The 27,762-nt window shown below is 37.6% G+C and overlaps 1 protein-coding gene across 3 annotated transcripts in view; it reads left to right on the top strand.

The window, feature by feature from the left end:
* PTGER3 (prostaglandin E receptor 3) overlaps positions 1-27,762 on the top strand; it is a 153,643-nt gene that overhangs the window by 107,245 nt on the left and 18,636 nt on the right. The window contains exon 3 of one of the 3 annotated variants that reach the window (XM_066376568.1): positions 86-1,709. The exons of 1 other annotated variant lie outside the window; for it this stretch is intronic. In XM_066376568.1, the coding sequence (XP_066232665.1) occupies positions 86-139 (54 nt within the window). In that variant the 3' untranslated portion in view covers positions 140-1,709. Of the gene's footprint in view, positions 1-85; positions 1,710-27,762 lie in introns of those variants that run through there. One more of the 3 variants, XM_066376566.1, reaches the window with a different exon arrangement.

The following is a 27,762-nucleotide window of genomic DNA, read 5'->3' as shown; positions in this document are numbered from 1 at the left end:
GATAGATAGGTGCAATTATAGACCTATGACTCTTGCATTGGAAAAAATGGACTCCTACCAACTCTCACCTTTTTTTGTATTGCAGAGCCAGTGCTTTTATTCAGCACCACCACAACCCAGTGTGAAACAAAACAAATGAACAAACAAACAAAAATTCCCAGCTGTGCTGCTCCCAAGGGAGGTGGTGCCAGGGTAATGCAAAGAGGCATGCCAAGTCACACTAAGCTCTTAGAGCTATAGAGTCATTATCTTTTACATGCAAATGTATACATGTGTCTTATAGTTATAACTGGCCTTTGGTGCATGAAATATATGAAAATTCAGACAGAGTTGAATTTATCCACATTTTTACTGTCTACAAAAATGACTTAAAAATTAAATAACTGATGAAATCCAGGTTATAAGAAAACCATATAAATTACTTAAGAAAACAAAATTTATCAACATTCTCAATAGTTGGAAGCATATTCAAAAAGAATCTGTTGTCAAAAAATAATTGTAATTATTGAGGTAACTTAAGGATATGTATAAAATATATCTTGGTTATATACTTTTAAAAACTATGAATACTTAAATGTTTAGTTGCTGTCTTTAAATACTTGTGCTTATGTTTTCTATTACTTTAAGGTTTTACTGAATTATTTTTAATTCAAAATATCTCTAAGCTCACTCCATGGATAAAAGTGTTTTTTGATTCATTTTTGTCCTAAGGTTTTATTTTTTGTTTCATTATCTAAAATGTTTTTTTTATATAAAAATAATTTGCACAATATGTATTTTTAAAGAGCTTTTGTAATTTTTTGTTTTTTAATACTCAACTATATTGTAAGCTCTTTGTGGGCAGGACCCATGCATTATATATCTCTTGTACCTATAGAGTCCAGCACAGTGTTAAGCACATAAGAAGTGTTCAATAAAAATTTGATGGAGAGTCTAAGTGGCCAGATTGCAGTCTCTGTGAGTGATGTCTAAGACCACTCAGTGTGCACAGTAGAGGTAAGGGTTGAGAGTTGGTTTTTATATGATATTTACTTTTCCTCTTTAATGTTGTGCTATTTTGGTCAGCCTTTAAATTTGAGCATATTAGAGTATCCTTTAGATCTCTTAAAGAAAACAAGTGTAAATATTTGTTGAATATGGGATGATTGCTCTTAGAAAAAAATAAATGAGATAAACATAATAAGCCTGCATATAAATTACCTTGTCTTTTAGTCAAACCTGTCATTTCTTACCTTGGCATAGGAGCTGAATTTCAAGCCTATACCCACAGACGGAGGTAGCAGACAAAACTTAGAGGGTCATAACCTTGTGAGAGTTACCTTGGAAATTCTTATATTTAATCTGTCAGTTTCTTTATTTGTAAAAGAGAGTGACACCTACCTTGTAGATTTGCTGCAAAGACTAAAGATGATATGTGTGAGGTCATTATCTTAAAACCGCTATAAATTTCCCAAGGTAAAAGATGGTCCAAAAAAAAAAGTCTCAAGATGCCTTAATTTGAATAAGTGGTTGGAATTTGGACCTGAGAGATGGGAATTATGTGTTTGCCATAGCAGCACTTGGGCATAATAGAGCCCCAAGCAATTTTACTACAAGGTCTTTCCAAATCTCCAACAGTCCTTTAAAGAGTTAACATGAATTACTAGCAGCTAGCTGCTGAACCAATGGAATTTCCTCTGCAGGTGCCAGCAGGATTATTCTTGCCAAAAAAAAAAAAAATGAAAAGGTGATTTTGAAATAAAACTTCCTAGAGCATAACTCACATGCAAGAGCTTGCAACGTTAAAGAGGAAAGAGCTTGAGGCTAGGCCCCTATTAATATTCAGAGCAGGATGTGGGCTATAAGATAAGAAGGTTCTAAGGAGAAGAGGGAAAGTTGCCAGTAAAGGCATCATCTGAACCTGTTTCTGGACTGAATCATGGTACCAGGGCCAGTTAATATTAAGACTATCTCCCAGGAAACCTGTTCATGAAATGAAGGAAGAAGTTTCCATAGTTGGCCAATAGGGCCAGAATATTAAAGTTACAGAACCCAGTAGTTGTGCTACTCTTTTAACTAATCACACAACTACTGTAGTGGCGTAGGGGGTGGTGGTAAGGGGGTCTATCATGCCCCAGGTGCCACTAGCAGAGGGGCGCCAAATGGTCTCCAAGACAAACAAGAAAAGCATAGTAAAAGCATAGTTAGGTAATGGCTATTCGTAATATATTATAGATATTTTAAAGTAGGTACTACATTCTATTATTATTTGTATTATATTCTTATTGCAAGTAAATCCTATTATATATGTGTTTCTGGAATGGAGGGAGGGGGCCGCCAATAAAGTGTTGTGCCCTGGATGCGAGTTATGTTCACTACGCCACTGAACTACTGTCATATTGCAAAACTCATTCATTGATGCTAAAAATGACAGATGCTAACATGGAACTCATGGAGATTTGGTGTAATGTTGCTCAAGCTTGCCTAATCATTGTTAAATTCTATCTTGTAAAAATATATACAAAATTTTTCTATTTTCTTTTCCTTGGAGGCCATAAATCAGAAAATCTGGTATGGGACCTGGGATTTTGTATTTCTTTTTTTTTTTTTTTTTTTTTTGTATTTTTCTGAAGCTGGAAACAGGGAGGCAGTCAGACAGACTCCTGCATGTGCCCGACCGGGATCCACCTGGCATGCCCACCAGGAGGCGATGCTCTGCCCATCCGGGGCGTCGCTCTGTCGCGACCAGAGCCACTCTAGCACCTGGGGCAGAGGCCAAGGAGCCATCCCCAACGCCCGGGCCATCTTTTGCTCCAATGGAGCCTCGGCTGCTGCGGGAGGGGAAGAGAGAGACAGAGAGGAAGGAGAGGGAGAGGAGTGGAGAAGCAGATGGGCGCTTCTCCTGTGTGCCCTGGCCAGGAATTGAACCCGGGACTTCTGCACGCCAGGCCGACACTCTACCACTGAGCTAACCGGCCAGGGCTTGTATTTCTAAAAAATAAGCTCCCCCTGGGTGATTTTTTTCATCAGGCAAGCTTGACAACACTGGTGCCATCCAGTGGTTCTCAAAGTATCATCCCTGGACTGGTAACATCAGCATCACTTGGGAATAGTTTTCAATAGGCAGAAATGCAGATTCTGTGGTCCTACTCTGGGCCTTACTGAATCAAAAACTCTAGAACTAGAGCCCAGGCATCTGTGTTTTAGAAACCCTCCATTCAACTCTTATGCACACTAAAGGTTGAGAAGTGCATGTGTGAAAGGTGGCCAGAGAGCTGAAAGTTGGGAGTGTAGGAAATTCATCTAGTTCCTATTCTCCTTGGACTAGGAAAGTCATCACTCAATCCAGGGACTGGCTTCTGTTCTTCCTCTGACATCCCTACCTACTTTTCTGTTTCCTAAGGAATAGCTTGATTTTGTGAATCCCATTTGATTTCCCAACTAAGTGGGGCCATAGCCTTTTCTCCTTCCTGAGACCAAGATACTACTATTAATTTTCCTAATTATGATCCTCCTGTTTCTTAGACCTCACTTTAAAGAAATTGGCTGCTTGTCCAGCTAGATCTATGATTGAGGCTCACATTTCTGTCATTTTTTTTATATTGGCATGTATCAAGTGAGCTGCTACAATGTATATTTAAGGAAGGTATAAGCCATTGACAAGTTGTAAGTCGTTGACAAGTTATCTCATTCTCCTTATCAAGTCTCATCTTTCTTCATCCTCTCAAAGGTAAAGCCAATGCTTAAAGATATTGCCATTTGTTAAAATGACCGTAATTTTGAAGGCAAACTCTTGGGATACCATAATATGCAAATATTCCCATTTAGTGAACAAGAGCAGGGATAAAAAGAGAATCAGCCAATGAGACTCTTTGCACAGCAGTACATAAGAGGTATCAGTGAGCTAGGGCTGCCATGACAAAGTACCACAGACTGAGTGACTTAAACAACAGAAATGTATTTTTTCACAGTTGTGGAGGCTGGAAGTCCAAGATCAAGATGTTGGCAGTGTTAGTTCCTTACGGCGGCTCTCATGGGCTGAGGGAGAAAGTAATCTCTTAGCTTCTGGTGGTTTCCTGGTAATCTTTGGCACTCATTAGCTTATAGACAAAGCACATCGTCCCGCATAGTATTCTCTCTTGTCCAAACACCCTCTTTTTATAAGAACACTAGTCATATTGGATTAGGGCCCTGCTCTACTCCAGTGTGACCTCATCTTAATTATTTGCCTCTGCAATGACCCTGTTTTCAAATAAGATCTCAATGTGAGGTACTGGGGGTTAAGACTTGAACATACAAGTTTGATTTGGGCTGGGAAACACAATTCTACCCATTACAGAAGGGTTGGTTGATCTAGGGAGGAAGCCAAATCTAAACTCCAAAATCATAAGACCTAACATGATAGTGCTTCCGCAATGTAACAGGTTTAGGGACTGAATAAAAATCTCTGTGATTCATACCACCCCTGGCTCCACTTAAGAAAGACAATTAATTTGAAAGTAGTCATATTTCTGACACTGAAATATTTGGAAGTTTTTCCTGTAAGTAGATAAACAGTACAAATCTCATAAAGCAAGTAATAGGAAAGATAATCAAATTAGACTGAAGTAAAATTGCTCTATTTATGTTGGGGAGAGTGGAGGCTTTAGGAATTCCTGAACTTAAATTACAAATGCAGGTTGATTTCACTGCTTTGGACACTCAGATTTCTTTTCTGGCAGTTTTCAAATCTGGGGAATAAGCACATCTAAAGGTTGAAATTTGAAGGGACCAGATGCTACAATTTAAAAGAGGATAATTAAGGATTTACTGTAGTTTAAACAAAGGGGCATTTAAATGGGTATATGATGTTATTACTGAACATAGACGTTAATGGTAGTCAGCTATTGCCTTCTTGAGTCAGACTTGCTTATTTGGGACTTTTGTTTATAATTTTCTACCTGTATGCAGACAAATGTACAAAAGAGCATAAGAATCAGTTGTACCTCTGCTTTGTCTGCTTATAAAAGTATCATCTTGGGTTGTAGGTCATCTGCCTCTCTTAGACCCTTTGAGTCCAGTCCAACTATTAGCACCAATTCATGCTTGTGCTTTGACAGCTTCTGACGGCTACTCATGATCACACAGAAGATTGTTCAGTGTTTGCTTCTAATGCACATATTGTTGATCTATCTGATCCTGACTTCTAGGCTGTGCCAGTAAAATTCCATTGACAACTTTTTCATTTCATCATTGTATTTACAGACTCTCCTCATACTTTTTTTAAAATGATGGTTGAAAAACCATGTACTTACGTTTCTAGGAAGTGATGCAATTGTTTTGGGAAAAATAGTAAAAGTTTCAACATATTTCTAAAGTTATTTTTGTATCGACCTCTTGCTGTGTTTTCACAGTCATGGTGAGTGATTTTGCCAGCACCCAGCTATTACTCCTCTGGCACACAACTGCACAAATAATTTCTTAGACATTTCTTTCCAATAAAATCTAATTATAAATGCACATAACTACTTAGGTATCTCTCCATATAATAAGAATTGTTCAAAGAATAAATGTACAATTCCATATAGTGATGAGATTAGTGACCCTAAAATATATTTCTATAATATTTCTACCCAGGAATAAATAATAAAATCAAATATGGTTAAACATCTTTTTAGCAGGAGGTTTAGCTCTGGGAATAAATGACCAATTTCTAGTGATGTTATGAGAAGTGTTATAAGTCATCTTTACATCTCTTATATACAGGTAGGATAAAAGAAGGCTTACAGTTGTTTTAATGGAATATAACACAATAATTAATAAATAATACAAGAAACTGTTTTGCATATTTACAACTGTAAACTACTCTTGTCCCACTCTGTGTCTCCGGGAAACAGAGGAGAAGAGCAGGACAGCTCCAACTCCTTCTAAACTGTGCTGAGGGCACAGTGTGAAATCATTCCGAAAAGGAAAAGTATCTCCACCTGATTTTAGAATTTTTTTTCTTACCAGGAATTTTCTTTCTCATCCTTTCCTCCTTGTTTCCTTCCTTGCCTCCTTCCCTCCCTCCTCTCTTCTCTCTCTCTTTCTTCATATACTTATTAAGTGAGTGAAATCCTCTGGATTGTGTGTTACCTGGGAATAGGAATCAGAAAACAATGTGAATCTAAGTGGTGCAAAGGCAAAAGAGAAGTAACATTTTCAAAAATTTACAATGTATTTTTATAATATTTAAACATATGCATTAATATGTTGGAGCTTTTGGACTTTAATTCCTGTTAAAATGGAGCTATTTTAATGAGTGATTTAATGAGTCATACATGCTTTCCTGGGAGCAGTTTGTGACAGACTGGGTCCTGGGAGAGTTTGTGACAGAGTAGGAAGGAGGCAGAGAAAGCATCGGGGACACTGAGGAAGAGAAAGCCATGCCTGTGATGTGATGGGGAAGAAGCTTGTGGGGAGAGAAGAAAGGGGAAGTGAGAGGGGATCAATGAAAACATTTTTTTTCCATTTCTTCAGACTGCAGATTCAGTTCTGCCTCATAGGAATATCCTTCTAGACTTGTAGTGTATTTATCAATATACATCATATAACTAGCTATTTTCACTGAGCACCATCCTCTTATACTAAATTGTACCTGCCATACTAAATTGTCATAGCCAATTCTGCTATTGTCTCTCTTTTACAGCCAAAAAAAAAAAAAAGAAGGCTCAGAGAGTGAGTAAGGTAAAAAGAATGATTAAAACCAAGTCCACTTGAATCCAACCCTCACTTTCTGCAAATATAATATACTGTTGTCATACTTCTCTAATTTGGTAAGTTGTATTTTCCTTCACATCAAGAATGCGAAGAATGTACCGGTCAAGATGAGGCTGTACAGTAGGGGAGCAGGGAGAATTGTAGAGCAGCTCCTAAAGTGCTTCTAGAACAAGCCATGCACCACGCCGGCTGCAGAGAGTGAGGAAGTACAATCCTGCTCTGTGCCGAGGAGACATGAGGCACTGGTGAGCAGCACTAACATACACCCCAGAATCTCAACAGTAAAGACAAAATAAAAAGGAAGAAAGTAGCTACAGAAGTTCTGAGTTTAAAATGGGCAAGATGTTTTTCAGCTCAGCTTTTGACTTCAAGCTGGCTTATTTTAAGCCTTTTCCATGTGTTGGTTTACTTGGCGAGGTGGGGGAGTATCAGCAACCAGGGCCACTTCAAGTACAGCCACATACAGGTACATTTTCAGCAGAGTTGATGAAGGACATTGGTTACTAAATAACCCAGTTGACTGGGTTAATTACAGTTTCTTCCCAACAAGAAGGTGTGGGATTTGAAAAGGGAAGGGAAGGGGAACCGAGAACCTAGTGGTCTACCACTAAGGCGTGGCTTTAGAGGCAGGGCTTGCCCCAGGGCTCCTGGAATTTCCCTCGATTCTGCTAGGTTGGAACAACCCCTAAACTGGCTGTGTTGTTAACATCAGAAGTCAGGTGGATGGTCCTGGTACAGCCTGGTTCTTTCTTCATAGAGAGTGGGGTACTTCATAAAGCAAATCAATCAGTATCCCTAACCACCAGTGACATAAATTTAAGTAAAATGTCAGGGAAAGGGGGGGAAAAACCCCAATTGCGACTTATGGTGTTGATGCAGCACATTTCTGGAAGAAATGCAAGAGCATTTCAACATTTTGTGCAGAAGAAATGTTATCTGGAAAATGTGTAGGATTTGGTGCCTTTTCAGACAAAATGAAGTTAGGAATTTACGAGCTAAAAATCTGTAAGCTGGCCTGGTTAATAAAGCATATTATAATTCAAAATCATCAGACTGGCAAAAGCTCTCACTTTTAGAACTCTATAAAACCTACAATGACTTGGAATTAATAAAGTCAGGGAGTGTGATACAGGGGAAGGAGATTAAGGAAGGCAGGGTTCATCACTCCATCCTAAAGTGACCTAGGAGCTTTAGTTTACTTCTTAACTTTTAAGGCTGCTTCTCCTCTGTTATGTGGGGAATATTGATAAGTAAATGTGGCAAATACTACCAGGAAATAGATCTCTACCTCAAAAATATGTTAAATGTCACTGCTCACTTCTCTTTATCTCTAACACTCCTATTCCAATTCAGGTGAATCTCATCTCTCAGCTACAGCACCAGCAACAGCCTCCTAATGAGTTCTCCACTTTTACCCCAGCTCCCACCCATTCATTCCTCACTAGACATAGCAATCCTTCTCATCCAGGGCCTTTGCCCATGCTTCTTTGTTCTTTTCCTACTTCTTCATGGACAGTTCTGTTTCTTCCTTTGGTTAAATACTTTCTTAAAAATAGTCTTTCCTGGCCCTATAAGAAGCAGTTTCTTTTTATTATTTGCTACCTCAACTTATTTGTTTTCTCATGGTGTCTATCCTGATTTGTTTTTTGTCTGTTTCCTTCTTTGTGTGCTGTCTGCACTGACTATGAGTTCCACAAGGGCCGAGACTGGCACCATGAAGGTGCTAACCACATGTCTGTGTGATGGGTGAAGGGGCTACTGTGAGGAGTATGTGAGGCAGCTAGGTGCATATTTCAGCATCAGTCAACACGGTCTTCTTCCCCTTTCCTTTACCAGTGCTGCCGCATCAGTCACCAGCTCTCCTACCCAGACATTTCCTTGCTGAAGGTGTACTGGCATGTCTTCCCATCATGTGCCAACATCTTAGAAATCTAAACTGAAAGTCAAAATATATTGAGGTACAGGACACGGAAGAAGTTGTTCTTAACTCTGATACTTTGTTTCTTGACACCTCTGTGGTTTTGTCAACTATGCACATCACATCCTGTGACCTTTCCTAGGCGAAATGTAGAGATTTTTAATCAACTGACAAATATTTGTTTTTTACTATCTCTTCTTATACGTTATTCAGAATCTCTAAGTTTATCTTGAGCCGCGGTGTTATAAAATTATTTGAATCTTTTATTGTCACTTTCTTGTAGTACAGTTGTCCCTCGCCATATCTTGGTTCACTTTTTTTGTGGTCTCGCTGTATCACAGATTTTTAAATTGTATAGATTTAATTTTGTATCACAGAAATATCGTGGGATTTTGAGGTATACAGGTATTTTTATATATTTATTATTTTAATTATTTTTGCGGTAAAATAAGCAAAAGTGTGGGAAAGGTTAATAGCAGCATGGGAAAGGTTTATAAGAGTGTGGGGATGGTTTATAAAGCCTTAAAATATGAATAATAAAATAAATATAAGGTTGTTACTTTGTGGATTTTTGCCTATTGCTGCTGGGGGTTCTGAAACCCAACCCCTGCAATAGTCGAGGGATCACTGTATTTAAAATGACAAAAAAAATAAAAATGCTTAAACTAGTGATTAAAAGTCAGGATAAGAAATAATACAATGATACCAGTTGGCTCAATGGTAGAGTGTCAGCCTGGCGTGTGGAAGTCCCAGGTTCAGTTCCCAGCCAGGGCACACTATTTCTCACTTCCCCTCCCATAGCCAAGGCTCCATTGGAGCAAAGTTGGTCTGGGTGCTGAGGATGGCTCTATGGCCTCTGCCTCAGGTGCTAGAATGGCTCTGGTTGCAACGGAGCAACACTCTAGATGGGCAGAGCATCACCCCCTAGTGGGCTTGCCAGGTGGATCCCAGTCAGGTGCATGCAGGAGTCTGTCTCCACCTTCCTGCTTCTCACTTCAGAAAAATACAAATACAAATAATAATAATAGTAATAATAATAATAATAATAATAATAATAATAAAAGAAACAATACAAAGAAAAAAAGGTGAAAATAATTAAGCATGCAATAAATGGTTAACATTTATTTTTATGAACACATGGAAATTAAACTGATTAATAATGTCTTCCCTTACAAACTAAAAGAATACATTAAAAAGCAGCACAAAATGCTGGTATTTATCATCAGATATTATGTTTAAAGATGTTATGATTAAGAAATTTCTAACAGTTTTAGTGCTCTGTGAAACAGACTCCCACTCTAAAATATATCTTGCATATTTGACTTTCTAGAGTGTTTTTATTTGATTTTGTCTGAAAGTACTGGATTGCTGATAGAACATGCTCCTTTCCTCTCCTGGAAGATTAGCAAACCCACTGCCTCAGTTCGCTTATTCTTTCACTCAGTGAGGTGGAGGAATTAGGTCTTTTTTATATATAAATTTTTATTAATTTTAATGGGGTGACATCAATAAATCAGGGTACATATGTTCAAAGAAAACATCTTCAGGTTATCTTATCATTCAATTATGTTGCATACCCCTCACCCAAAGTCAGATTGTCCTCTGTCACCTTCTATCTGGTTTTCTTTGTTCTATAGGTCTGACTCAATTCTTTCCATTCAGTTGCCTGAAAAATTTCAGAGTCTAGGTCTGCAGGCAAAGAGACCAGTATTTATTTAAAAGGAATATCTTACAAAAATGCAAATTAAAACCACAATGAGATATCACCTCACACCTGTCAGAATGGCTATCATCAATAAATATTTAAATAGCAAGTGGTGACAAGGATGTTGAGAAAAGGGAACCCTCATACACTGCTGGTGGAAATGCAGATTGGTACAGCCACTGTATCACTTAAAAATTTGAAAGTGTAACTGCCTTATGATCCAGCAATTCCAGTTCTGGGAATTTATCTGAAGAAACTCAGAACACTAATTTGAAACAACATATGCATCTTGTGTTCATTGCATCATTCTTTACAAATAGCCAAGCTATGGAAGCAATCCAAGTGCCGATCAATAAATGAGTGGGTAAAAAAGTGGTAGTACATATATACAACGGAACATTACTGGCCATAAAAAAGAATGAAATCTTACCATTTGCAACAGAATGCATGGGCTTAAAGAGTATTATGTTAAGTGAAATAAGTCAGAAAAAGATAAATACCATATAATTTTACTTATATTTGTAATCCAAAGAACAAAATCAAAAACAAAAAAGAAACAGACTCATGACACGGAGAACAGACTGATGGTTTCCAGAAAGGAGGGTAGTTAGGGGACTGGGTGAAAACGGTAAAGGGGTCAGAAGTACAGATGGGTAGTTACAAACAGTCATGGGGGTGTAAAGTACAGCACAGGGAATATAGTCAATACAACTGTAATAACGATGTAGGGTGCCAGGGGGTACTGGAAATATCAGGGGAACAAGAGGGAACACTTTGTAAAGTATACGATTGTAACTGCTATTCTGTGCACCCGAAACTAATACAAAATAATATTGAATGTAAACTGTAATTTAAAAATATACAAGTATTAAAAATTAAAAAAAGGAACCCCACATACTTCTGGACTAATATTCATTTATAAATAGTGCTCTTATTGGGGTGGGAAATATTTACCAGTGGACAGCTAACAGACTAGATGCACAAGAAGAAAAACACTCAAGATGTCTTCTAGTTTGTTTTCCTTGTGGTTAGTGAATTTCTTGACAGGCAATCAGATATTTACGTCAGCCTGTTTCTCCTTTAAAACCAATGAAGATACACCTGTGGGGAACACACCTTGTGATTCTAAAACAACTCTGCTTTAATGAGTCAGTTCCAAAAGAATTTTTCTGACTCTTCTACAAGCCTTTCCTGCTTCTTAAATCCTGCCAGATTGTGCTGGAATATGCCTCTGAACTTTGACACATTTATTCTGTACACTTGGTGAGCCCTGTGGTCACTGGAGTTCTATATATTGCTCTGAGTTTGAAGAATGGATTTGGGAGTTCTGCCCTTATTTCCTAGCATTTAACCCCCATCACACCTATCTCTGTTTTTCCTTCACTATCTACTGCTCTTAAGGTCTTAAGGCAATTCACATCCTTTGCAGGAGCCTCATTTCAGGTTCTCAGTAGCCATACGTGACTAATGGTTACTGACAGTATAGAAAGCTGTGTGAACAGCACTGCTCTGGAGTGTCCGGATCTTCACTCTCTGTGTCACCAGTGTCAATCTAAACAGATGACCACCTGACTGAGACAGGAGCAGCCCAGATTGGAATACATCAATGACCACAGAACTCTTTTTTTTTTAATTTTTTTTAGTGAGAAGAAGGGACACTGAGAGAGACTCCCACAAGCATCTGGACCAGGATCCAGCTGGGAAGTCCACTAGGGGGCGCTGCTCTGCCCATCTGGGGTCCATGCTCCTTTGCAACCAGAATCATTTTTTAGCACCTGAGATGGAAGCCACAGAGCCGTTCTCAGTGCCTGAGGCCAACTCACTCTAATTGAGCCATGGCTGCAGAAGAGGAGGAGAAGAGAGAGAGAGAGAGAAAAGTGAAGGGGAGGGTTGGAGAAGCAGATAGTCGCTTCTCCTGTGTGCCCTGACTGGGAATCCAACCCGGGACATCCACATGCCGGGCCGATGATCTACCACTGAGGCAACTGGCCAGGGCAACCGCAGAACTCTTGAGTAAATTACATCTCAGTACAAATGTCCTTCAGATTCTTTTTTTTTTTCTTTAATGATGGATAACATTGCTTTCCAAACTATGTTGCAAGGCTTACAAAATTCGTCATGACCTTTACCATTTGTCTAACTTCAGCATTTCTCTTTATCTTGAACTGTACTTTTTTCTGAATTGCTTTACTTTCTTCACTCCATTTTTAAACTTGCCATTCCTTTTGTCTAAAATCTTTTCCCCTTTCTCCTCAGTGTCTAAAGAATTCTCTGGTGTTGCAGAACACTTGGAGAGATGCTCAATCCCTTTGGACAATTCAGAGATGGGGGGTTAACTGAATGGGGCTTGACTACTCATGACACTCAACATCAGAAAGCAATTTAGGACACAGGGAGAATGTGAAACAGTATTTTGTACATAGAAAATTTTGACATACTAAACTTAATGGAAGAGATAATGCTAGGGACTTAAACTGTATCTTTATCTGTAGGTATGTGTACGTGTGTGTGTGTGTGTGTGTGTGTGTGTGTGTGAGAGAGAGAGAGAGAGAGAGAGAGAGAGAGAGAATGTGTGTGTGTGGTTCCCTCCCCATCACTAAAATCTTTTCTCTTGATGGCTTTACCCCACACATTAAGAGACAGTGGAGGAGCTCTGTGGATAAGGTACAGACTAAAGTTGAATCTATTGCAATACTTAACTCTGAGAAAGTACTGTGAGCTCTGTGGATAAGGTACAGACTAAAGTTGAATCTATTGCAATACTTAACTCTGAGAAAGTACTGTATGTAATACTAGCAGAGCCTTTGAGAGGCATGCTCTGATTTATCTTTTCTTTTTCTTCTTGATATTTACCTAAAGGAAGCATTTGGGAAGGAGAACCAACCACAGCAAACTCCGGACCGTCAGGAGCAGCCCAGCTCCCATCTAGGCTCTAGCCTTCCTTTGATTCACACCTGGCCCCTCTTTGGTTAGGAGCATTTAAAGACAAGGCTGAATTAGAGCAAAGAATACCAGAGAGTTGCAGTACCCCCATAGAAGGTACTTCCTAGTACTAAAATATGTTAGTACTAATATATTTGAATGGATATCACACAACAAGCTTCATATATTTCCCTGGTCTGCCTGTCTCCCTGTTTGGGTACAGAAACTGAGGACAAAGTCTCTGCAGGAAATGCTTTTATGACAAAAATACAAGAACCTCTTCTGATGTTTTTATTCAAGACTTGAAATTTGAACCTGATGCATGTATTTCAGATTGGTAAGAAATTCAGAGAAAACAGCTTTTGTCATATGCCTATAGTTGCAATATCATCCCGAAAATGCAGTAACTATAACAAAAATTTCACAAATCCCACTCAATAGATCCTAATTTGACCAAGACCAGAAAATTAACCTTAGCTTTTAAGCACTTGATCAAAGAACCCATAATCTTAGTTAAACCAAGAATGTAGATCAGCTTGAGAAATTATTTGCAATTCAGATGGCTACTGACCATTTTTTCTTCTCATTTCATGCAATGGCTGCTTCTGTAAGACATGCCTATCTGTTTCTGTATAGTTAAAAAATATCTTGAACAAAGAACAAAGTACATAAAGAATAATCAGACACACTTGCTAAACCAATTGTACATCGAGTTGTGCTAGTCTCCAGTCTCAATGATTAGATTGCCTTCCTACTTTCTTTAAGTATCACAGAAAATAAATATTACTATAAATTAGTAAGTGGTTATTTTCAGATTAATGACAACATATACAGCTCGAAAGTTCACGCTCAATTTTGCAAGGAGTGTTGGTTCTGTACAACAGCAGTTACTGTAACTGCCTCTCATTCCTCAGTGATAAAGTATGACCAAGGCTCTTTCTCAGAAATTACAGGAAATATCTACTGTTCCATTATACACGCTACGTTCACAGCCCTATGAAATCCATGATTGTGTTCTGTGGCTTTTCTATTATGTTTTGATTACTTGGACCATTTTTGAACAATTTGTTTCTTAGCATTCCCAAGCACAATCAGTCATCTTATCGAAACAAAACAAGCCATAGCACAAGTATAAACATTTAGAACATGTCTATATAGATAAATAAACAAACATATAGAGTGTAACAGTTTCTAATCACTATCATGCTGCTCATTTCCATTGCAAGTACTCAACAGTGACGTAAGCAATGTGACCCTATCAGCTTTGATGAGCCCCAACAATGCTACTTGAGGTTCAGTCTACCACAGTGTGAGAACCTGGGTGTATTGTTTGATGCAAAGGTTACTTGAATTACTTTTTCAGACTTGGAGTTCCTCTGTACTTTTAGAAAGTGAGAGAAAGGAAATTTGTTGACCATCTATCTTAGTTTAAACACAGTCCTAGATATATCCACATCTGATATCATGTTTGATTCTAACAATGACCCTGAGAATACAAATTCATATTCCTATTTTTACCAATGAGAAACTAAATCACAAAGCAAGTAGCTGACATTCTTAAGAACATACTGCTGAGGCTAAGATTCAAAACCAGGTCTGGGACCCTTGAGTTTATTCCTTTTCTAATTTACCAGGTTATTTCAGTTCACCAAAAACCTTTTTATGTAGTTGTGCCTGGAATAATATAAACCTGCTCAAGGACACAGGGCAAATCAACAAGTAAAAGTAAAGTGTAGCTAAGACCTGTGACCATGCACACTTGATTCCTGGGACAAGAACAGTGAGAACCCCAGCCAAATTGGCTGGAGGTCAGGTCTAGACCATAGTCCCACTGGAAACAGGAAAGTCAAACGGGGAAAGTAAAGCAGAAGCCCATGTGTGCAGATGGTGCCAGTTGGATGCACGGTTCAGGAAAGCTCCCTGACACCCAGGGCCTAGCAGACATACCAGCTTTACCCTAACAGACCAACCCCCGACCCCACAAACTGATTGTAGATATATGCCTATTATTGTCAGATGTTTTATGTGGATTACGTCAATTAATCTTGACCATAGGTATGAGGAAAAATGATTTTTTGACACAGTTTAGCATGACTAATTTAGTGGTAAAGAGTAAAAAAGAAGGAGATTTTACCTTTTGCAACAGCATGGATAGACCTGGAGGTCATTATGCTAAGTGAAATAAACCAGGCAGAGAAAGACAAACACCATATGATCTCACTTACATGTGGAATCTAATGAACAAAGTAAACTAATGAACAAAATAGAAACAGAGGCATGGACACATGGAACAGACTGACAGCTGCAGGGGGGAGGCAGGAGGGGGGCTGGCAAAGAAAAGGTTAAGGGGTTTGTCACATGTGTGGCCATTGCCAGAGGTGATAAGAAGTGGGGGTAGGTGAAGGTGCGAAAAAGGGAGGGAGTGGGGACTGAAAGAAATCTTATTTGGGGTGATGGGTGAACAATGCAGTGTGTAGATAATATTTTACTGAGTTATACACTTGAAACCTGTATCATTTTGAGAACCAGTGTCACCCCACCAAATCAAATTAAAATAAAAGATTAAATATATGACTCAGAGTCTAAAAAAAATTAAAATAAATAAAAAACAAGGACTCTGGAACCAAACTGCCTAGGGCTGACTGCTGGCTCTCATTAGCTCTCTTACCCTCTATCTTGGGAAATTTACTTTCTCTGTGATGAGCTGATTTGTTATAATGAAAGTGATAACAATCCTTTTTGGGTTGTTAAGAGCATAAAGAGTCTCAAACTGGGCCTGGATTTGGGTAATTGCTTTGCCAGTGTTTGTTAAATAAAGGAGGAGACTAAGTAAGCGTGAATTCATTAAGGTAACACAGAGAGCTGGGACTCAAGTACAGATGCCATGAGCCCAGAGCCCATGCTCGTAGCCCAGGTTATAGAGAGTGGGTATGGATTGGTCCCATCAAGCAGAGGCATCTGATTCTGCAGATGAAAGACTTCAGAAGATTCGCCTGTGAAGAGACTAGGGAAAACAGATATCAACACGATCCTAGCATTCCTTTCTGTTTCTCTCTTACTCCACATTGGCTACTATCCTGATGGAAATCATGACATATTTGAAACTCATTTCAGAATCTCCTTTGCCTAAGACCCTTTCCAGTGTCAGCTGGACACTTATAATCTTTAACTTTGTGCCCATTTTTTAATTCATTTCCATCAAAATTCAATATATTTAGCGTTCTCTACCTTCTGAGGAATCAATAATAGTGTACTCAAGACAGAGTTTTTAGGTCAGAATATAGAAAATACTATTGAGTTTGTCTGCACCAGTAATCCTTTCTCCATGATAAAAAAAAACATGCCTTACACTTATATCATAAAATGAGATTTTCAAAAGACCATTACAGGTTTTCTTTCTGCACTTTAATAGATCAGATGTTTTAAAAAAATAAATATAGTTTTTCTTCTGTAAAAAAGGAATTGCTATTTTGTGAGTTTTTCTTTTTGTCATAAAGCAAGTAATAGCAATACATAGATAGATCTGCTCAGTTTCCCCAATGCATGAAAATGTAAACATTTTGTTTTTTTAAAAACAAGACAAAACATTTTACCTATGCAAAATCAAGTCAAATTACGTTGTCTAGGATTTGTTGTCCCATGACTTGGAGTCCTGGGAAAGCATCCCTATTTAGTCTATTAGGGTAACTTTCTCTGGATTTCATATGCATAGACACATACCTGGTAGACAGAGACACAGTCTGCATTTGAGAGCAGGCATTTTGTAGTAAAGACCACATTCCACAGCTCTGAGAGCAAAATCTCTCATGTGTTACTTTTCACAAAACTGCAGACCTGTAAGGACAACAAGAAGTGACGTGCCTGCAGCAGGATGTGGGGGCATTTTCTTAAATCAGCTTTTGGACCTTACAGCTATTCATTTCTCCAAGTTAAAAATGGTCATATTTAGTTTGTTTTCTAGCTCAGGAAATACAACAATTATGTTGTAGAGAATTGCAAGAGGTAATGGCAAGAAAATTAAGCAAAGACTTTGAAGTAAGTCACCTTGGGTTTCAATGAAATCTTAGCCACTAGCTAACTATGTGACGTTAGTCCAGTTATTTAAGCTTTCTGAAGCTTTGGTTTCTTCACTTTTAAAAGTACCTCCAATTGTTAATATAAAGGTGGAATTAGATAAAGTAGAGCACTAAGTATATAGTTAGCGCTAAAAATATATAAGTACTCGTTAATATTACTGTGCTGACTTCATAGTTGTAGAGATTTTCATTTTAATCAATATGCCATGCACAGTGTTTGTTCCTTTATGTATATTATTGCTAATTTGTACAACGTTTGCAGTCAGAAACCATGATTAGATAGATGTGTCTCATTAGGTCATGGTAAATGGATTGGAGAAGAGTCTGGAGATGTGGAGATCCATCAAGAGGCTATTACACAGACTCAGATGGGGAGTTCTCATTAAGATGGTGGCCGTGAGAGGAGAAAGAAAAACCACTTAGGATTTGGCATTTGGAGGACAAATGCTGTAACCAATTGGCTATAATAGCAAGAAATAGCAAGGCTCTAAATAATAACTCTTTCCACATAATCCCTCTGACTAAAACTCACTGATGATAGGGCAGTGCTGTGTCAGAAAATTCTAATGAAGGTGTAAGACTATAGAAAGACATATCCAAAAATGACCTGCTGGGCAGAGTTTGTCTTCATTCAGTATTAGCAGATCTTTGAACATATACTAGATTTCATAGAGTGCTAGGCCCATGGTGCTAGGTATATATCATATAATAAAACTTCAACAACTTAAAGATACACAAGGAAATAATATCCATGCTTATCTGAACATTTTTTTAATAAATAATAACACCTCAAACTGGCTTTTTAAAAAGACATTTATTGATGAAGTAATTGAAAAGTATATGGTTTTAGAAACAAATAGATCTTGGTGCTCAAATGATGTATGAAGAATATATGGTTTTTGTTTTTCTCTGTCTTTTGAACTAGTTTTTGTATTGGTTTAATTTTCAAAAAGGTTTTCTGTTCATGGTCACTAGATGACCTGCAACAGCTCCAAGATGTCATCCTTACTAGTTAAGCAATCTCAGCATGGAAAGAAAACTGTTTAAACTTTTCACAACCTTTCAATAGTTCTAGTAGATATTACTGATGGAGATGTTAACCTAGTTTGGATCATGTTTTCCTTCTTGACCTAAGGCCTATGGCCTGGGGTGGGCCCCAATGAACCCTATAGACAAGAATAAAGGCAAGTATCTCCAAAAAGAATGTTTGAAGTATTATTGCCAGATTCATGGGAGAATGAATTGAGTGATCAAAAATTACAGATGACAACAATACTATCCAACTAATTGAAGCACGGAAATCCATTTCTAAGCCAAAGTAGAATTTTTTATAAGAATCTGCTAGAACCCAAGAGGAGGGAATTTAATAGGACCTGACAAAAAATTGAAATGAGGAAATGAAAATTAATTGGCATTACAGCTACTTCTTTATTTCTCTTTCTCCCTCTCCTTTTCCTCCTCCTCTTCCTCCTTCTCTCTCTCTCTCTCTCTCTCTTTGTAGCCACCTCTTAATATTTGTTTTTCTCTGCACATTTTCCTTATGTTGGCTATGACTCACTCTTCAGTCCAGTGTTTTTGTTTTTCAAAGCACACGACTATCCCACAATTCTGGAGTTTATAATTCCTCAATTCCAACCAATCAGCAGAGACCAAGATTAGCTTCTTTTACTTTCAATTCAAAAGTTATGAAATAGAATCTTATTAGTAAAACTTGGATCTAGTAACCATTCCAGTTCAACCAAGTGTGACATATGTACATGGTTAATACCCACTGCTGCCTAATACCCTGGCTCTTCCACCTTTAGGGTAGGCTCCCATCTCTGGAAATAGGTCCTATAGAAAGAGTGGTAGGAAGAATGCTGCAGTGAAGGAGGAAACTGGGTTGGGGGAACATCTCATTTTGAAACATACTGAGGTTGAGGCTTCTGTGGTATATCCACATGGCAGTATCTAGTGATATGTTGTATATATGAATTATATTTTCAAGGGATACTAAGAGGCTTACAAGTAGATTTTATAGTTATTACAATAATGTATGAGGTAGCTGAAATTACATGTAGATGAGGTCATCCACAATAATTATAGATTTATGTGATGACAAGAAGATTCCAATTTCCTTTTTAAGCTAAGAAAATGATTTTAAGTAAAATAGAATAGGTTATACAATGGCAAATTATGAGAGCAGTGGGTTAACTATTTCTTGTGATACCTATTAGGTAGTCGCAGGTATATTTATATTTTCAGGATCCTCTTCACCTAGATATTCCTTTTATTGTTCCCTAGAGATTTAAGTGAACCCCTTTGCATGAGCTTACTCTTTGTGGATTATGGGGCTTAAATTGACATTCACATGCAAATGACTTCTAAGCCTTACCTGTTTACCCAGTGGCTGGCTGAACAGCCCATTCAATTTATCCCCACTCATAACCTACTTCCAAAAGCCTGCTTCTTCCCCAGAGCTCCTGTGCCCTGTCCATAAACTCCAGAATCAACCTGGATGAGCTCCAGGCATTCCTGTCATTATATCCACATATGTATCAATTCTGCCTCTTTCATGTCCCCAAATCTGTCCATTTGTCTCTTTGCTCATTGCAACTAAATTAGCTCAAGCTGCCCTTATCTTACAGTTTATTCTAATGTCTTCTTGTTGCCCCCAGCCTTGTTCTTCCCCACCGCCAGTCTTACCCACAGCCTCTCCCACCCAAATCTATTCACTGTGCAGCCAAAGTGAACTCTCCTCCACACCACTCCTCCCTGGTGTGGCCAGAGACGTATTTCTAAAGCATAAATACAACCTTGAATCATTGTTGATTAGAGGTTTTAAGAGTTTCTCACTTGTCCCAGAAAAAATTCTAAACTTGTAAGGACCACATATATGTCCCTTAATAATTGAGGTTCTTTACCTCTATTTTATTCTTTGTTTAGCTCCTTAAATAACTAGGACCCTTTATAGCATCTCGGACTTTGTTAAGGAATATCCCCAATAGACCCTAACTCTCACCCAGCCTCCCTGCTCCCTTGATTCATCTCATACTCTTTTTCAGGACTCAGTTTTGGTTCTACTTCCCTGATGAATTTTTTCCTGATCAACTAGATTGGATTTTACATTCTTCCTGTGTATTTCTTTGGCAACCGGTTCTTACCCCAACATTCCACTTACCACATTGACCAGTTTATTTCTCTCTCTTTCTTCATGGATTGCAAGTTCCTTAAAAACCTCCTTGAGGGCAGGTACAATTCTTTTTTTTAACTCATGTTTCTCCAGTATCGAGCACAGATTGTGAAATAAAGTACGGACTCAATTAATACTGATTGATTGAATGAATGGGTACCAATTAGGTCCTCTTTAAATAGAGGTGACAGGCATTTAAATTTGATTATTGGCCATAAACATAATCTTATTTCAGAAATGATTCCTTTATGTGTAACTTATACCTAAAAGTTTACCATTATGGAAGCATTTATTTTGGTAGAAATAGAAGATAAACACATATGTAAATATACACACTTCTGGCAAGAAATGAGGAACCACTTTCATTCCCTTTGGAAGGAGGTGAGAAATCTGGTTTAATTCTTAAAATTTTTTGTTAGAAAGGATATAAAAAAAAATTGGATTTTCTTAAAATTTCATGTTTTTTTCCATCCAAGTTATCACTTTTAAATGAATTAGGAATCAATGGACTTTAAACAGAGTTCAGTCATGAGCTTTAGTTAAAGGAGACATGAATCTTAATGTATTAATTTTTATTGCCATGTGACAAATTACTACAAATTTAGGAGCTTCAAGCAACACCCATTTGATATCTCACATTTTCTGTAGGTTGAAAGTCTAGAATAATGTGCCTATATTCTCTGCCCAGGATCTCACAAGGCTGACAGTCAAGTTATCAGTTGACAACATTCTCATCTTTCAAGGTGTTTTCCCAAGTTTGTTTCTGTTATTGGCAGAATTCAGTTCCTTGTTATTTTAAGACCAAGGTCCTGTTTCTTTGCTGGCTCTCAGCTGAGGCCTCTCTCCGTTACTTAAGACCACCTGCATTTCTTCTTACATGGCTTCCTCCATCTCCAAACAAACTATAGCATGCTGAATCCTTTTCATACTTCAAATCTCTCTGACTTCTCCCACCAGTTAGAGGAAATTTTCTGCTTTAAATAGTTAGTGTTGTTAGGTGAAGCCCACCTGGATAATCTCCCTGTTTTACAATCTACTATGCCATATTGCAACATAATCATGAGATCTCTATATTTGCAGGGGATTTAGGCAGGACATCATTAGAGGGGGAAAACTTTAGAAATTCTACCCAGTATATTCAGTGTCATGGGATAGGTGGCCAAGAGTTGATTTATGTACATAAATTTAACAGGCACATGAAAAAGCATTAGAGATCGCAAATTTCTGGCCACCTACTTTTGGGTGGTCTTTTGTTGGGTTGAGATACAAGTCATTTTCCTTATGTTTCATAGCAGCATGTCAATTCTCAACTAACTCTCTGACATCTAAATGTTTTGTTAAATTTCTTCCTAATCAACATCTTTGAAGGTATACATTTCAGGAAGTCTCCAGAGACCTCACTGTTGATATGAGTATTACTTTTTAATTAAAAAAAAAGGATGCATATGATGAGTAATAAGAAAAAGAGATAAATGAAATATTATGCAATGACTAATAACATTTCCCGAACTCATTTTTTTCTAGGCCACATTCCCGCATGAAACATCTCTTCATCTATCAGAGAAGGTTGGCCAAGAAGGCTTGTCAGGAACATGAGTTAATCAATAAAAGATCTTAGTGGTATCCATGAACCTACGGGAAATAAATAGTGTTCCGAAAACTGTTGATAATTTGCCACCCAGTTGAGAGTTTACTAGTGGGAAAGAAACGGAGAGCATAGAAAGGAAGAGAAGCTGATGAAGTTTCTGAGATGAATGTCAACAATGTGCAGGAGGCCTAGGAAATAGTCTTCGTAGAAGTTAGTGCCAGAAAAGTTTTCTGAAAAATGACTTTGCATTTTATTATCAAATATGGAGAGCTATGTGATTATTCATGTTTCTGTTCTGCTTTGGCTGCCAAAACTCAGAACTAATAGGCATGCATCTCTTTACTGGTTCCTGGGAGATTTTCCTTGTCTTTTCTTTACCTGGTTGTTTACATCTTTCTGTATACAAGTCATACGAGCCCTCATAAAAACTATTGAAAAGTCTTTATAAGAGTACAAAAGCATGTTTTGTAAATATAGAAAATACAACATGTTAGAATATGTCACAAAAATGTGCAAATGAGGAATTTAATATCTTAACTGCAACTGACAAACTGATATATATTAAAATATATAAAGCTAGAAAAAGGTAGTAAAAGCACTGTCACCTCAATAAAATTAAATGAAAGAACATCCAGGGAAGCCCGTGAATGGGATAGAGTGGGGAGAAAATAAGAGAAGGTAACACTGCTTAATATAGTAACCAGATAGAGCCTTTCAACTTGGGAGACTATGCACTTTTTTTTCTTTCTTGAAAATTTTCAAATAATTTTCAATTACAGTTCATATTTAACACTATTTTGTATTAATCTCAGATGTACAGCATATTAGTAAAATAATCATATACTTTACAAGGTGTTTCTCCCAATATTTCCAGTACCTACCTGGCACCATACATAGTTATTGCAATATTATTGACTACATTTTGTGTTCAATATCCCATGACTGTTTTATAATTTTACATTCCATGAATATTTTTTAATTTGCAGAGACTGTGTTTACTTTAACATTACTCTAAGCTCATAGCTCTTCACTTTTTTGGTAGGTAGCACAGGTGTTTATTGACCTCTTTGAGAATATTGATGTAATTTATGGACTCTCTACTTACAAAAATTCAAACATAAACATACACACAAAATCATTTCAAAGGATTCTTAACTCTCCTAATGATAATACATGGATTCTCGATAAGGAACCTTAATATATAAGGAACCAATCCCTTTCTATATGAATATACTCTGGTTTATAAAAATAAAGTTTAACAATTGGTAAAATAAAATAAATTCATGCTTACTTTACAATATAGTAGTCACAGGAAATATTCTTTGAAAATGTCATTGTTACGCCTTCTCTTTTTAGTTATTTTAACTCTTATGTTAGCAGATACCCAAACATAGATGCGAAGACTGGGGAAAAATTACCAAGTTTTCTCTTGAGTTAGCTTTATATACATAGTGCATACTTTATATACGTTAGGTTGCATAGCTATTAACAACTTTATATTTCTCTTATTATCTTCTAGTTGAGACAAACTCCATACATATTAAGATACCATAGGACACTTAGCTAGTGACAATGGGTATAGGTTACAGTTTAGTCAGGGCCATGCCTGAGAAAAGTAGCTGCAATATGACACCAAGGTGGGCACCAGAGAATACAAGAGATAAAAAGAAAGTATAAAAAACCAAGGTTTTAGGGTAAGAGTTTCTGAACAAAATGGTGGATTGCATCAAAAGTAAACTGCCTTCAAATCTAGGGCATAGTTTCCTGTACTCATCCTTGATTTATTGATGCTGAGTGAGAAAAAAAAACAAAACAAAGCAAAAGAATGACTGCAAGTGGTAGAGTTTTTAGAACTATGCTAAGAATAAAGTATATATATTTACAAAGTGGGGCCCTTCCTGATACTTTTCAAATAATGTAGGTCTCACTATACACAGGCATGCCTTTATAGTGAAGAATGCCTGAGAAGAATCTAAACAACTTCTGTTTTCTTTTGCTACAAAGTTGTCAGCTCCAACTCCCCAAATCCCATTTTATTTTATGTTACTAATCAATTGAAGAGCCTGCAAAGACTCTTCCTTTTTGCATGGCAATTTAAAATTTCTCTGTCAGTTACTCAATCTGATCCTGCCTGCACAGTCAACTTTTCTTCTACTTCATGCAGTATCCAGATTTTAGATGTTTTAAATCCTAGAATTATACTACTATTTAGAAATATATACTAAAATTATTAGTGTAGGAATATCATCTAGGGTTAGCATTGTGTATTTATTAAAGTTTTTAATTAACTAATGAATTAATAAATAAAACATTACTGTACCCATTCTCCAGGCTCCACTGGTCTCTCCAACTTCAGTACCTTTGCCCATGCTACATCTTGCAACTGGAATGCACACTTCTTTCCCATATACCAGTGATTATGGTATAGTGTCTTCTAGATGCATCTGAAGGACTTGTCAAAACACAGATTGCTTTGGCATCACCCCGGAGTTCCTAGAGTGGATCCCAAGAGTTCATATGTCTACCAGGTTCCCAAGTGATGTAAATGATGCTGGTCCTGACTCCACACTTTACAAATACTTATCTTCAGGTATCTTCTTTTTTTTTTTTTTTTTTTTTTTTTTTTTCATTTTTCTGAAGCTGGAAACAGGGAGAGACAGTCAGACAGACTCCCGCATGCGCCCAACCGGGATGCACCAGGCACGCCCACCAGGGGCGACGCTCTGCCCACCAGGGGGCGATGCTCTGCCCATCCTGGGTGTCGCCATGTTGTGACCAGAGCCACTCTAGCGCCTGAGGCAGAGGCCACAGAGCCATGCCCAGCGCCCGGGCCATCTCTGCTCCAATGGAGCCTTGGCTGCGGGAGGGGAAGAGAGAGACAGAGAGGAAAGTGCGGCGGAGGGGTGGAGAAGCAAATGGGCGCTTCTCCTGTGTGCCCTGGCCGGGAATCGAACCCGGGTCCTCCGCACGCTAGGCCGACGCTCTACCGCTGAGCAAACCGGCCAGGGCTCTTCAGGTATCTTCTGATGTGTTTGTGTGATGGAGCTCTCTCATATGACTTGAGTTCATATTGATCTCTACCTTTTATAAGTTCTTTTGCTTAGTTTTCTATGTGTTTACAAATTCATAAGACATTGGTGTTTTCCCTAAAAACTTACTGCTTTTATATCTTAATGCCAACAATGCTGAACTTCTCATTCTTGAAAAGACCATGTGTCTTTGTGATTTCATATTATTCCCTTTTCTTAGTTTACCTTCTATTCTTTTCAACCTAGTGAACTCTAAGATGCCCATTATGTAGAATTGTTTCTTAATTTCTCTGCAGTTACCACTATCCATCACATCTCTTTGCTCACATGGATCAATGCCATAGAAAGCATTTGAGTGGGTATAATCTAAATTCCCAAAAGGCTGGAAACACATTATATATATAAATATATTGGTATCATTAATACAAAAATAATATCCCACTAAAAGTATTTTTGAAACAGTCTCAATTCTTTGCAAAATATTGCATTATGTAAAATCAAACAAAATAAAACCAAACCAAAACAGTAACAAAAAAGAAATGTGCTATAGATAGATCTTCCATACTGACTTACCATAGACAATATTGAAAAATCAATTCAATCAATCAATATGGACCCTTCTATTGAGGCAAAATTCTGGGTCCTTATAATACTTTAGATTAAAAGCACTCCAAAAAAAAACAAAACAAAACCAGAATGATATATTATCTAGATGAAAATTAGAGGAGGAAATACAGGAAGTTTAGACTTGCTTATGTATACAAACATATACAAAAAAAAAAGGATCTCTAATGTCAGAGTGAGCAATTTTTGAAATTAGCTCTTATTAATCATTTCTGCTTTTTAAAAATTATTTTTTATTAAATTTTTAAATTTATATTAACATGGATTTAATTATCCTACTCAATATAACACACACACTCCCCAACAATGCGCCCCCACTACACCTCCTTTGCCCCCCTTTCCCTGACTCCCTCCTACCCTTCCCTCTGGAATTTTCTGTCCTGTTATCTGTATCTCTGTGTTATGAATATATAATTTCACTAATTCCTTTACCTTCTCTGATCCCATCCTCTCATCCCCCTTCCCTCTGACAGCTGTCCCTCTGCTCCCTGTGACCCCGCCTCTGCCTCTATTCTGTTCCTCAGTTCATCGTGTACATTAAATTACACATATAAGTGAGATCATTATATGCTTCCACCCAAAGATTTGATTCTTTTCCTCAGACACACTAGATCTTTTCTTACACTTGACTTTAAGATTAAGGCATTCCAGAGGGCTCACTATAGACATAGCCTTCTCCTTTTATCTCTGGTTTAAAATATAAACCACATGTAACCTTAATGATATTTTGTACAAGATTTTTTTTTTTTTTTAGATCTGGTGATCAGAATGTACCTTAAAGAGCTAAGAATAGAGGTTTTAGAGCTGCTATGTTGTTAGGGGGTCAAGGTGAGGAAGTAATCATTTTGACAGCTGACACTATGGCCTGTAATACGCTTGACCAACTGTTTCTTGTGAAAGTTTTATTGCTATTGTTGTTATGGCTGTTTTTTTTCAGGAAAGGAGATCTGGAGAGTGTTTTAGAAAGCACTCTTTTCATAATTCAAATGATAAATCATCTTATATAATACTTATTTATATCTTCACATTGATGTAGGCAAATTCTCTAGAAACTAATATAGCATATATTGTCTACATTCACATAGCTATGGAGACATATAATTTTCCTAACAGTTGATCCATAAGCATTTATATAATATAACTCAATATTTTTAGAGAAATGAAAGTGATGGTTTGGCCAAGCAGGGAGAGACTGGGTTTCTCAAGCACAGATAGAGTTAATGTGAACTAGGGGGTCAGAGAGGATGTAGAAGATTAAAACAAACTCAACTTTGCCAAACTAAGTTTCCTCAGCAGAAGTATCTGAATTCTTGAACTAAAGCCAGTCACTCTGATATATGTGTTTTATACATGGTGCAACATCTTCACAATGAAGTATATTATTCATGTGTATTTTCAGAGACACATGACTATAAAAAATAAAGAAATTGAACTCAAAAGTTCAATTTTGTTAGTTAACTTCGTAAAAGTCTTGGGTGAAGTTGTTGGTTGAGATCATTTTACTTTGTGGAAAGTTTAGTGGGTAGTTGGTAGTCTAATGTGTTCTTCCTTCCAGGTAACTAAGAACCAAGTTTTGGAAGTTTTATCTATCTTTCTGATGAACTAGGGCAGTGGTTCTCAAAGTGTGCGCCAGGGTGCACTGGTGCGCCCTAGAAGATTTTCACATGCGCCCTATGATATTCCAGAGAAATATGTGCCTGTTGGGGACCAAAAAGCCAACAGGGATTTTGGAGTTTAGATTTTTGGAGGACAGAGGTTTGGGGAATTGGCTGTAAGCTGACAGTCTGCCAAAACCCCCACCTCACTTGCCTGATTAGGTTGCAAAAGGCTGTTAAGCTGGTGCTGGATTGTTTACACTACCCCCCATGTTCCCCAGAAAGACTGGAGGCAAGTTTCTTCTATCTTTTGTTTGGTGTAAAGTTAAGATGGTATGTATGGTGGGGGTTTTCTGCACTCAACACAATTAAGAGTAAAAAGAGAGGAATTATTCAATTATTGACAAAGAAATGAG

The sequence above is a fragment of the Saccopteryx leptura genome, chromosome 3 (assembly GCF_036850995.1).
Source record: "Saccopteryx leptura isolate mSacLep1 chromosome 3, mSacLep1_pri_phased_curated, whole genome shotgun sequence".
Taxonomy (NCBI): Eukaryota; Metazoa; Chordata; class Mammalia; order Chiroptera; family Emballonuridae; genus Saccopteryx; species Saccopteryx leptura.
Note: the sequence above shows the minus strand (reverse complement) of the source record. Positions and strands in the feature narration are given on the sequence as shown.